The 13,507-nt window shown below is 50.9% G+C and overlaps 1 protein-coding gene across 1 annotated transcript in view; it reads left to right on the forward strand.

Annotated features, from left to right (window-relative positions):
• LOC119976606 (carboxypeptidase B-like) overlaps positions 1-13,507 on the forward strand; it is a 31,517-nt gene that overhangs the window by 14,304 nt on the left and 3,706 nt on the right. Inside the window, exon 10 of the mRNA XM_038817217.1 lies at positions 10,016-10,100. Within this exon, the coding sequence (XP_038673145.1) occupies positions 10,016-10,100 (85 nt within the window). The remainder of the gene's footprint in view (positions 1-10,015; positions 10,101-13,507) is intronic.

Consider the following 13,507-nt stretch of genomic DNA (forward strand, 5'->3'; position numbering starts at 1 on the left):
TTATTCCCTTTTCTTCCCATGTACTTAATGATCTGTTGATCCCAGTATTCTTCGCTTCCGCATTGTTGGCAGGGCTTTCAACTGCTGAGCCACCTACATTCTAGAATTCCCTCCTTAAATCTTCCCATGTCTTTTAAGACGGTCCTTAAAACTGACCTCTTTCGCCGATCTTTTGATCACCTCTCCTAGTATCTTCCTATATGGTTCGATGTCAAATTTTGTTTGATAACACGTCTGTGGCTCGCGTGTTTCACCACTTAAATGGGCTACACAAATTCAAGTTGTTGTTGCTGACAGCTATTGGCAGTGCTAAATATATATTTGATTGTCTTTGAAGGTCTTCTCGAGGAGGTGGCACAGATCAGTCATAATCTCTGGATAAAATGGGCGGAATTTAATCCCACCCATTGCAGTGAGAAACATGGCAGTGGGGCCCACTTAATAATGGGAGGGGCCGCACGTCAGTCTGGCAGCAGCAGGAAAACATCCCGCAATTAAGTCGGAGACAGGAAAGGGCACTTGCAAAAGAGCGAGCCCACTCATGGTGGGATGCCAGCTAGGCTCATTAAACAACCAATTAACAATTATCCCTGAGCTCAATTTAGTCCTGGACTGAACGTTTCTCCCGTGTTTCCTTAAGGCCTACACAAGGCCCTCCCTATCCCTGATACAGGCACCCACCACCTTACTTCCTTAAGGCCTACACAAGGCCTCGCCGTCCCTGATACAGGCACCCAGCACCATACTTCCAACTCTCATTACCCCCACCGCCTCCAGTCATACCCACCCCCCTCCCTGAGGTACCCCCATCGTACTGACACTCACCTGGGTCCAGGGAATCAGCGACAATCCCTGGTGAATTCCTTAGATCATCACTGGCAGCTGGCACCACTCTCAGTGGCCTCTGATTGGCTGGCAGCTCTCAGCAGGCAAGATTTCAACCCTTGGGGTCCTGAATCCTATGGGACGGCCCAGATTAAAATGATCCAGGTTGTAACTGGGTGAAGAGGTTATTCCTGACATCATTCCGACATCCCCTTCTGCAGTTGCGGTTTAAGTTAAAATGATGCTCATGACTAATCTTTTTGTTTCTAATGAATAGCCTATGTAATTACTATCCCGTATCAAATCCCATATCCAGGACTTGGATGTTCTCCATCTGTCTTGCTGACAGAACTGAATATTGTTTTATTGAATTGTTCAAGATTCAGCCAGCTCTGAAGACGAAAAGAAATGATTTGTATTTATGTACTTCACTTTGTGGCCTCTAGACATCGCAAAGCATTTCACAGCCGATGAATCTTTTGCAGCGTGGACATTGTTGTGGGGGCCGGTTCAGCTCAGTTGGCAGGAAAGCTAGTTTGTGAAACGGATCCGCCTTCCCAACCTCATCCCTCGTTTGAGGTGTGGGTGATCCTCAGGTTAAATCACCACCAGTCAGCTCTCCCCCTCACAGGGGAAAGCAGCCTATGGTCACCTGGGACGATGGCCACTTTACTTACTTTACTTTTGTCATTGTTGTAATGCAGGAAACACACCACAGCAAGATCCCACAAATAGCAGCATGATAATGACCAGATAATCTGCTTTTACTGATATTGATTGAGAGATAACTATTGACTAGGACTGTGTTTTTCAAACTTCTTTTCCATTTTGACCAACCGGCCAACCTTCGGGACCCAACCCAGCTAACCTTCGCGACCGACGCCGGCCAACCTTCGCGACCCACGCCGGCCGGCCTTCGCGACCCACGCCGGCCAACCTTCGCGACCCACGCCAGCCAACCTTCGCGACCCACGCCAGCAGACCTTCGCGACCCACGCCGGCCGGCCTACGCGACCCACGCCGGCCAACCTTCGCGACCCACGCCGGCCGGCCTACGCGACCCACGCCGGCCGACCTTCGCGACCCACGCCGGCCAACCTTCGCGACCCACGCCGGCCAACCTTCGCGACCCACGCCAGCCAACCTTCACGACCCACGCCGGCCGGCCTTCGCGACCCACGCCGGCCAACCTTCGCGACCCACGCCAGCCAACCTTCACGACCCACGCCGGCCAACCTTCGCGACCCACGCCGGCCAACCTTCGCGACCCACGCCAGCCAACCTTCACGACCCAAGCCGGCCGGCCTTCGCGACCCATGCCGGCCGACCTTCGCGACCCACGCCGGCCAACCTTCGCAACCCACGCCAGCCAACCTTCGCGACCCACGCCGGCCGGCCTTCGCGACCCACGCCGGCCGACCTTCGCGACCCACGCCGGCCAACCTTCGCGACCCAGGCTGGCCGACCTTCGCGACCCACGCCGGCCAACCTTCGCGACCCACGCCGGCCAACCTTCGCGACCCAGGCTGGCCGACCTTCGCGACCCTCGCCGGCCGACCTTCGCGACCCACGCGGGCCGGCCTTCGCCACCCACGCCGGCCGACCTACGCGACCAATGGCGGCTGACCTTGGCGACCCACACCAGCCGACCTTTGCGACCCACGCCGGCCGACCTTCATGACCCACGCCAGCCGACCTGAGCGACCCACCATTTTCTCTTACCTTGTTTGTTGCTGACAAAAATGGAGGAAATGGTTTTGGGTCCGTTTGGCCCCAATGGTCCCATTGTCCCTTTGGCCCCCCGAACTTGGAAAAAAAAAATGGCTGCGACCATATTTTTTAAAATGGTCACTAACGATTGGGCATGCATGCGCAGTGTGGCTGATTTGCTTTATCTGTTCCTGGCCTTTTTGAAGGCAGCTCGCAGTCGGCATTGTTAAAAGCCGGCTGTTGCGGCTGTTGCGCACGGTTTTGCGCGATCGGGAGCGTTGCGACACCTGCCCGCGACCCACCCGCGTGCCGCACCCCTATGTTTGGCAATGCCTGGACTAGGGCACTGCGATAACCCACCTACTCACCTTCCAAGTAGGGACAGAGGAACAAGAGTAGGCCATTCAGCCCTCAGAGCTTCAAATTTCCCCCCATTTAATGAGATCAGGGCTGATCTGTGGCCTAATTCCACATAAAAGCCTTTCGTCCATATGGCCTAAAGGACGGGATTCTCCCCTGCCCGGCGGGGCGGGCCACTCCGGCGCCGAGGAATGGCGTGAACCACTCCGGCGTTGGGCCGTCCCAAAGGTGCGGAATCCTCCGCACCTTCAGGGGCTAGGCCGGCGGCGGAGTGTTTGGCGCCGCGCCAGCCGGCGGGGAAGGGCTTGGCGTCACGCCAACCGGCGCAGAAATGCCTCCGCCGGCCAACGCGAGTTGCTGCATGCGCGGTAGCGCCAGCGCGTGCGGGCATCATCCCAGCGCATGTGCAGGGGGTTCTTCTCCGCACTGCCCATCGCGGAGGTTGACAGCAGCCGGTGCGGAGGGAAAGAGTGCCCCCACGGCACAGGACCCCGCGGATCAGTGGGCCCCGATCGCGGGCCAGGCCACCGTGTGGGCACCCCCCCGGGGCCAGATGTCCCCGCACCCCGCCGAAGACTCTGCAGGCTGCCCGTGGAGCCAGGACCAACCGGTAAGGACCTGTTGCGATTTACGCTGGCAGGACCTACCGAATACGGGCCCATCGCGGGCCGGAGAATCACCGCGGATGGGCTGCTGCCAGCAGCCGCCGACCGGCGCACCACAATTCCCGTCCCCGCCAAAACTCCGGCGCCGGAGAATTCGGCAGCCGGCAGGGGGTTGGAGAATTGCGCCCAAAATCCTTTCTCAACAAAAATCTATCTGTCTCAGATTTAAAATGAAACTGATCCAGCTTCAACTGCTGTTTGTGGGAGAAAATCCAAATCTCTACCACCTTTTGAGTGAAAGAGTGCTTCCGAACATCTCTCCTGAACGGTCTGGTCCTAACATTTTGGGCGCAATTCTCCGCACTCACGATGGTGCGGAGAATAGCGGGGGTCGTAAATTTTTACGGCCACGCTACTCCGACGCCCTCCCGCTATTCTCCCCCCCCCCCCCCCCACCCCCACGCCCGACACGAATCACTGCCGCCGTATTTTTACGGCGAGCAGCGATTCTCAGCTGGCCGATGGGCCAAAGTCCAAGCCCTTTACGGCCGTTTTTACGAACGGCAAACACACCTGGTCTGGCCGTTCGTAAAAACGGCCGTAAAGTCCCGATCTTGGCAACCATGGCACCGATTGGCACGCAGTACCACGGCCGTGCCAAGGGTGCCATGGGCCCGCGATCGGTGGGACACCGATCGCGGGCAGCGGTCCGATTCCCGCGCACTCTTTGTCCTTCCGCCGCCCCGCTGTATCCATTCGCGGGGCGGCTGAGAGGCATCCCGGCCCGCGCATGCGCGGGTTTCGCGCAAATGCGCGATGACGTCATCCGCGCATGCGCGGCTGGCGCCATGCGACACATCAGCCGTCGCAAACTCTGGCAAGCGGGCTTAACGAAATTCGTTAAGGCCGCGATGCCGGAGTTCACGGCCGCGGCATGCTAGCCCCGACCGGGGACCAGAATCAGTTCCCGGTCGGGGAGGGGGAGGCTGGCGTCAAACCCGCCCGGTTTTGACGCCAGCCTTACGATTTCTCCCTGTCTGGGAGAATCGCGCCCTATGACTATGCTCCCTAGTTTTAGAATCTCTAACCAGTGGAAATAGTGTGTCTTTATCTACCCTGTCTTTTAATGTAATATCTCGAAGAATTTGAGCCCCTTGACCTTCTAATTTCTAGTGAAAACAGGTCTAATCTGTGTAATCTCTCCTCGTAACCTTGTAGTCCAAGTATCATTTTTGTAAACGTATGTTGCCCTCCCTCCAAGGACAATATATCCTTCCTTCACAGCTCCAGGGTCCCAGGTTCGATTCCGGCTTGGGTCACTGTCTGTGCGGAGTCTGCACATCCTCCCCGTGTGTTCGTGGGTTTCCTCCGGGTGCTCCGGTTTCCTCCCACAGTCCAAAGATGTGCAGGTTAGGTGGATTGGCCATGATAAATTGCCCTTAGTGTCCAAAATTGCCCTTAGTATTGGGTGGGGTTACTGGGTTATGGGGATAGAGTCGGGTGCTCTTTCCAAGAGCCGGTGCAGACTCGATGGGCTGAATGGCCTCCTTCTGCACTGTAAATTCTATGAAAAAAAAAATGTGTTGCCCAGAATTGCTCACAGTACTCCAAGTGGGGTCTAACCAGGCTTTTGTATAGCTGCAATATAACCTCTGTATCTTTATACTCCAATCCTCTGGGTATAAAGGTTTGCATTCCATCAACCTTTTAGATTATTTTCTGCACTTGTTCATGGCATTTTCAGGATCTATGCACCTGAATTCTGAAGTCACTTTGGGCATCCACTGTACCTAACCCCTTTCGTTTTATAAAGTACCCTGCTCTATCCTTTTTTGGTCCAGATGGATAGCCTCACACATTGAATTCCATCTCTTTACCTAGTCTGTTAATATCTCCTTGCAATTTTATGCAATATCTAGGCTGCCTGTGATGCCACCTAACCTTATGTCATACAATATGATTTTCTACGCCATCATCCATGTCATTAATGAATAGTGTGAATAATTGAGATCCCTGTGATACACCACCAGCTACCTCCTGTCAATCAGAGTAATTACCCATTACGCCCACTCTCTGCTGCCTGCCACTCAACCAATTTCCTACACCCATGAATAATTTTCCCTCAACTCCATGGGCTTCCACCTGAGTAAACAGTCTCTTATGTGGAACTTTACCAAATACCTTCAGGAAATAACATCCATGGACATTCACTATCCACTACCTTAGTCAGCCCTTCAAAAAAATCAATATGGTTAGTCAGGCATGACCTTCCCTTCACAAATCCATGCTGGCTCTCCCTGATCAACCAAAATCGTTTGAGGTTTGCAGTTACACCCATCCCCGAATATAGACTCCAGTAATTTCCCCACCAGTGGCAGTGGCTGTCAGTTCGGGCAGAATGACAAGGAGGACTGTGGCCCAATGTCAGAAGAAGACCAACAGCCTCCAAGGGTAAGTTACCACCTCTCTCCTGGCATCAGTTTCACCTGCCACCCTTCAAAAATTCCCAAACCCCCTTCCCCCAATCCACTGGCTGGCAGCTTGCACCCTGCCCACATCTGATCTTCGTGCTTGCCCCTCAAAACCCTCTGCCACCCGCCAGCACAACCCCTTCATGTCCAGTTGCAGTGCTCACCCGTGTCACCTGTTATAGACCCGCATGACCTATCAAGCATGCAGCTCACAATGTCCTCTCTTTGCCTCCGCAGAACAAGATATCTCATAATAAATGAGAAAGGGCCAAGACGGGGGAGGGGGGGGGGGGGAGGATGCTATAGATCCCAAAAATACACTTTCAAAACTTCTCACATGATTATACTTTCCCTGAGTGGTTTGGTTTCCGAAATCCAGACCACGTTTTCCAAATGACACTTTTAAACACAACCTCTGTCCCACTTTTAACACTGAATCCAGTCCAGGATTTTACACCACCCACTTTTGGGTTTCATTGAATCATAGAATCCTTACCGTGTAGAAGAAGGCCATTTGGCCCATCGAGTCTGCACCGGACCTCCGAGGGAGCACCCTACCTAGGCCCAATCCCCACCCTATCCTTGCAGCCCAAACTAACCTGCAAATCTTTGGACTGTGGGAGGAAACCGGAGCACCCGGAGGAAATCATGCAGACATGGGGAAAACATGCAAACTCCACACAGTCACCCATGGCCGGAACTGAAGCCGGATCGATGGCACTGTGGGGCAGCAGTGGTAACCACTGTGCAACTGTGCAGAGGCTATAGTAAAATCTCACAAACCTGAACATCGGGATATCATTCTGGTGGCTTAGACTTGTTCTCAGCTTTGTCTCCCTTTACTGTATCATTCTCTATTTAACCTCAGATTCCTTAAAACCTCTCTTTACTTCTCTAGCCTCCTTAACTAGCTTCTCTTCAGATCTCTGAACTTGTTTTCTTAACATTACTTCATGGTACGGCTTTTCTTCTAGCAAGGCTGACAGAGATGATCCCTCCCTAGCCTTCTAAACCAATTGCTTCGAGCAGAGTTGTGAGAGAGCTGCCTTATCTTTTACTATCGATCTCCAACTGCAATCAAATTCAGCTAAGCTAAAACTTAAAAGCTTTTCTACCCTACGAGGCCCCAGGTGGCAAGCAGCCACCGCTGGTTTATTTACTCTTCACGCTGTAGCTCTCTTTTTTTATATAAATTTAGAGTACCCAATTCATTTTTTCCAATTAAGAGGCAATTTTAGCGTGTTCAATCCACCTACCTTGCACATCTTTGGGTTATGGGGGAGAGACCCATGCAAACATGGGGAGAATGTGCAAACTCCACACGGACGTGGGCTGCTTGCCTTACTGAAAGTTCATCAGCCAATACACCTAAAAAAGATGTCTGCCCTGCAACTACAATGTGCTAAACGAGGAACGAGTGGGATTTTTACACCATTATGGAAGAGCATTCCTCAAGAATGCCAGCCAATCAGATTAGAAGGCAGCTCATGAAGACCCAGGAGCACCATAGCTCGGTAGGTGGGCACCGCCAGGACAGCGGGCAAGCCCATGAAGAAGAGAAGGTGGACACCAGAGCCCATGAGCTGGGTTTGGACAGGTGGGGGACCTGCCACACATCTACCCACTTTATCTCAACTTGGGCTCAAAACATGGACTGCCCACTCCCGATTGCCTGCCCATGACAACTATATTGTGGCAACTCCAGGACATCACTGCAGGAGTTCCTCAGGGTAGTGCCTGGGGCCCAATCATCTTCAGCTGGTTCATCAATGACCTGACTTCCATCATAAGGTCAGAAGTGGGGATGTTCGCAGGTGATTGCACAATGTTCAGCACCATTCACGACTGCTCAGATAATGAAGCAATCCACGTCAAAATGTATTGAAAATCCTCAACTTGTTAACAATCACAACAATGCCTAACATTCGGGCAGTTTTATTGGATAAAGAATGAGAATAACATCGTTGATGATTACCATCCGTCCCAAAGTAAAAAGATATCTAATGACAGGGGAATGTTTAACAGCACACTTTGTGCTATTTTTAACATCTCCTCCAGCACCGTTGTCAGGCGAGATAGGCCTCTGCATGAACTCCCTCCCCCACTAGCCCCGCTCCAGACCCACCTCCCTGCCACGTGTCAACATGAACATAGTTGCTCCTGGGGACTCAATAACAAGTAGAAAAGTTTGGTGCTATAAATATTAAATAGTCATTAATTAATCAAACAAGGAGTTTATCAGAAAGTTCTTTCCCCAGAGAGTGGGTAGACTGTGGAACCCGCTGCGATAGGGAGCAGTTGAGTAAACAGCAGAGATGCACTTAAGGGGAAAGTTAGATAAAGACATGAGAAAGAAAGTAAAAGGATTATGGTTAATTCAGTCAATGTCATAGAGTCATAGAGTTTTACAATGTGGAAAGAGGCCCTTTGGCCCATCACGTCCACACAGACTATCAAGCACCAAACTATTCCAATACCATTTTCCAGCACTTGGTCCCTAGCCGTGTACGCTGTGGAATCTCAAGTGCTTATCTAAATACTTCTTAAACGTTGTGAGGGTTCCCGTCTCTTTTCAGGCCATGCGTTCCAGATCCCAGCCACTCTCTAGGTGAAAAAGCATTTCCTCACATCTCCTCTATACCTCCTGTCAATTACCTTAAATCTATGCCCCTTGGTTATTTACCGCTCCACTAAGGGGAAATGTACCTTCTTATCTACCCCATCTATGTCCCTCATAATGTTATACACCACAATCGGGTCTCCCCTCAGCCTTCTCTGCTCCAGGGTAAAGTGTGGCGTGGGTTTCCTCCGGGTGCTCCGGTTTCCTCCCACAGTCCAAAGATGTGCAAGTTAGGTGGATTGGCCGTGCTAAATTGCCCTTAGTATCCAAAAAGGTTAGGTGGGGTTACTGGGTTACGGGGATAGGGTGGAGTGTGGGCTTGGGTAGGGTGCTCTTTCCAAGGGCCGGTGCAGACTCGATGGACTGAATGGCCTCCTTCTGCATTGTAGGTTCTATGATTCTATCCAGTCTCTCTTGGTAACTGAAAAGATCCAGCTCAGGGAACATCCTGGTGAATCTCCTCTGCACCCTCTCCAGTGCAATCCCTTCCTTTCTATCGTGTGGTGACCAGAACTGTATACAATACTCCAACTAGGGCCTAGCCAGCATTGTATACAGCTCCGGCATAACCTTCCTGCCTGTATATTCAAAGCCTCGGTTAATAAAGGCAAGTATCCCAGAGGCCTTCTTAACCACCTTATCTACCTGTTCTGCTGGCTTCAGAGACTGTTTACCTGCACACCAAAGTCCCTTTGATTCCCTGTACTGACCATTCGTTGTATATTCCCTTGCCTTGTTAGTCCTCCCAAAATGCATCACCTCACACTTTCATGATTGAATTCCCTTTGCCGCTCTTCTGCCCAACTAACCAGCCCATCTGTGTCGTCCTGTAATCTAAGGCCTTGCTCCTCACAATTTACCACACCACGAACTTTGTATCGTCTGCAAACTTAATTATCATACCTCCTACAGTCACGTCCAGATCATTAATGTATACCACAAATAACAAAGGACCCAGCAACAATCCCTGTGGAACACCACTGGACACAGGCTTCCAGTCATAACAAAAACCTTCAAGCATCACTCTCCGCCTCCCCCCACAAAGCCAGTTTTGGATCCAGTTTGCCAAATTGCCCTGGATCCCATGGGCTTTATCTTCTTCATCAGCCTCCTATGTGGAACCTTGTCAAAAGCCTTACTGAAGTCCATGTAGACGACATCAACCGCACGACCTTCATCTACTCACCTAGTCACCTCCTCAAAATACTCAATCAAATTTGTAAGACCTTTGACAAAAGGGAGATTATGTAAAGGCTCGTGTGAGGTATAAACATGAGCATGGACCAAATGGTCTATTCCTGTGAAGCACATTCTATGTAACAACTTTCTAAATATTGGCAATGGAGCATCGAGATGCAGCAAAGTGAGACTTCCTGCATCATATTTTACTAATAATTGTATTTTTGTCCTGTATTTTATTTCAGAATATTATAGCTTTCAATGCGGTTGAAGCCTTGAGCAGTCTTCATGGAACTCGATATGAGTATGGTCCAGCATCAATCATAATATGTAAGTGTTTCTGAACAGTGGAACGAGAGGAAGCTATCAAGCCTCTCAAGCCTGTTCTATCATTCAATGCAATCATAACTAATCTGGCGGCACGGTGGCACAGTGGTTAGCTCTGTTGCCTCAAAGCACCAGGGACCCGGGTTCGATTCCGGCCTTGGGTGACTGTCTGTGTGGAGTTTGTATGTTCTTTCCTCCGGGTGCTCCGGTTTTCTCTCACAGTCCAAAGATGTACAGGTTAGGTGGACTGGCCATGTTAAATTGCCCCTCAGTGTCCAAAAGGTTAGGTGGGGTTATGGGGATAGGGTGAGGGCATGTGCCTGGCAGGGTGCTTCTTCGGAGGATAGGTGCAAACTTGATGGGCCGAACGGCCTCCTTCCGCGCAATCGGGATTCTGTGATCTAACTCCATAAAATAAATTTTGTCCCATATCCTTTTGTAGTTTTGACCAACTGAAATCAAAATCAAAATTTAAAATTACAACTAACTCAGCATCAACTGCTGTCTGCGAAGAGAATTCCTAATTTCTATCACTCTTGGTGTGTTGAAATATTTCCTGACTTACTGAAAAGCCAGGTGCATACTTTCAGGGCTGGAATCTCCAACCGGATCCACCCGGAGACCGGCGAATCCCACCCGAGGTTAATGGACTTCTCCATGGCGTTCCTGCAGTGGGCGGGGCAGATGAAGCCAGCCCTTCGGCTTTGTCCGCTTGCTCGGATTCCCCAACCAGCAGAAATAATTTCCCACCATCTATTCTATCAGTTCCTCTTAATGTCGTGTAAACTTCGTTTGGATTTCCTGCTGGCCTTCCAAATTCCAGGGAATTCTAACCTAGTCTGTCGGATCCCTACTTGTGTTTTAATCCTTGGAGTCTAGGCGCCATTTTCGTAAATCTAAGCTGCTCTCCATCCGAGGAAAACATATCCTTCCTCAAGTGTGGCGTCCAGAACTGAACAAAGTACTCCAGGATTAATTTGTGCTTCTTTTGGGGAACTAAATCAACGAATTGAGGGACAAATTAAAATGCAGCCCCATAAAGGGACACTGCATCAATGGAGACAGAATCTCAAAGGAAATTGAAAACATCGAAACAAAGTGTGATTAAACAGGCTTAATTTGTGACGCAAATTTAGAAACAAATTTAGGGTGTGATTTAACCACAGAGTTGCGCCCGCAGTGCATATGGTCGCGCGGTTAAAAAAAAAAAAAATTTTTCGCGCGGTTAAATAACGGGAAATGCCACAATCGAGATTTGCGCCGGCCGCAAATCAGTTTGCTATCTAACTGGCCCGCTTCAAATGGCAAGTTCTGGTTCATGCCCAAATAATAACAACCGTTTACTCTCACAAGTCGGCTTCAATGAAGTTACTGTGAAAAGCCCCTAGTCACCACATTCCTGCGCCTGTTCGGGGAAGCTGGTACGGGAATCGAACCCGCGCTGCTGGCCTATGTTCTGCATTACAAGCCAACTATTTAGCCCACTGTGCTAAACCAGACCCTGCAAATGATTTGGCAAGCATATCATTAACCGTAATTTCCACCACATTAGCGAGATTGAAGTCAAATTTAACAGCCTCCCAGCAGCTAACCGGCTCTCCAGCGAGAAATCGCGTGGGTGTCGTTTATTACTCCTTTGTGAAAATGAGAAGCTGGCGCAATAGCTACTGAGGGGGACTGAGGAGGTGAGTAGCCATTGCCAATCTCGGGGATGCAGCTCAAGGGGCACTGGAATTGCTGACCCAGTGCTCGGGGAGGGGGGGGGAGGTCCTTAAGGGGGTTGGGGTTGGGCTTGGTCAGGTCTGAAGCATTCCAAGCAGGGGGTCGCCCTTGTGGGCGTGGGTGGGGTAACCCCCGACCATGAGACCTTTCAGACATCTTTAAATATTGTGTAGACCCATAACAGGGGCAACTACAGCTGTTGCCTGCATTGGAATGATTCACCTGAGGAAGGAGCAGTGCTCCGAAAGTTAGTGTTTGAAACAAACCTGTTGGACTTTAACCTGGTGTTGTAAGACTTCTTACTGTGCTCACCCCAGTCCAACGCCGGCATCTCCACATCATGGAATCATTGAATCATAGAATTTACAGTGCAGAAGGAGGGCACTCAGAGAGAACGTGCAAACTCCGCACAGTCAGTGACCCAAACCGAAAATCGAACATGGGACCCTGAAGCTATGAAGCAACAATGCTAACAACTGTGGTACCGTGCCGCCCTGTCTATCCTATCAAAAACTTCAAGGACCGAACCCTGTTCTTGGTTATACGTTAACTTCATTTTAACTTCCTGTGACTGTGAGCAGCCTCTAGCTTCACAGCTGAAAGCTAGTGTGAATAAGGAACAGGCCTTGTTAGTTGTGAGAGCACTTCACAGCTCTCAAGTGGCCTCTTGTGGATACACATGTCATGTCTCAGATAATGATTTATTGCATCGCATTTCAATCAAACTTTGAAGCCTGAACAGTTTAGATCATAGAATTTACAGTGCAGAAGGAGGCCATTCGGCCCATCGAGTCTGCATCGGCTCTTGGAAAGAGCACACTACGCAAGCCCACACCTCCACCCTATCCCCATAACCCAGGAACCCCACCCGACACAAAGTGCAATTTAGCATGGCCAAACCACCTAACCTGCACATCTTTAGATTGTGGGAGGAAACCGGAGCACCTGGAGGAAACCCATGCACACACGGGGAGAACTGTAGACTTCGCGCAGACAGCGGCCCAAGCTGGGAAGCAATTGTGCTAACCACTATGCTACCTTGCATGACCTCTAGAAGCATCAGCACCATAGAGGCAGCAGCCAACAATCAAACACTCAAGAGCTGGCCTTCAGCACAAGGTAAGTGTGTGGATCAGGGGGGGGCACCTGAACACAGTCTCCCTAATGTTCCGGGCAGGGGTCTGGGATATGGGGTCTATGGGCTCCTGCTGTGGCCGGGAATGAGCGTGCAGAGCAGGTTTTCCAGCACAACCGGCTCGGTGGCTGTCACTCAGAGAAGGCGGGAAACGTAAGGGTAGGGGAGGCTTGGGGGATATGAGGGACACGTCGTGGAAGCCTTAACGGATGGTCGGTCTCCTTGCCCAATTCATTACAGATATACAAAATATGGATGGTCATGTCAGTCCCGCTGGTGGCAGCCCAGGCGACCAGACGGCAGGGAAGGCAGCAGTGTCTACGCAAGCTGGAGGCAGCACCCCACGTGCATGCGGCCACCACACATCCTGAAGACCCGGATGTCCGCCAGGCCAAGAAGGAAGCCAGCCGGAGATGCCAGCGATGACCTAAGGTGTGCTGGCATTGTTGATTCTTCAAGGAGATGACCGACAGCATGAGCCGCAGGAGACTCCATCTCAACAAAAATACAAGATTGCTCCTTGCCCACGTCTGCGCGGACTTGGCACTCTGTG

This window comes from Scyliorhinus canicula, chromosome 13 (assembly GCF_902713615.1).
Source record: "Scyliorhinus canicula chromosome 13, sScyCan1.1, whole genome shotgun sequence".
In the NCBI taxonomy this organism is placed as follows: domain Eukaryota; kingdom Metazoa; phylum Chordata; class Chondrichthyes; order Carcharhiniformes; family Scyliorhinidae; genus Scyliorhinus; species Scyliorhinus canicula.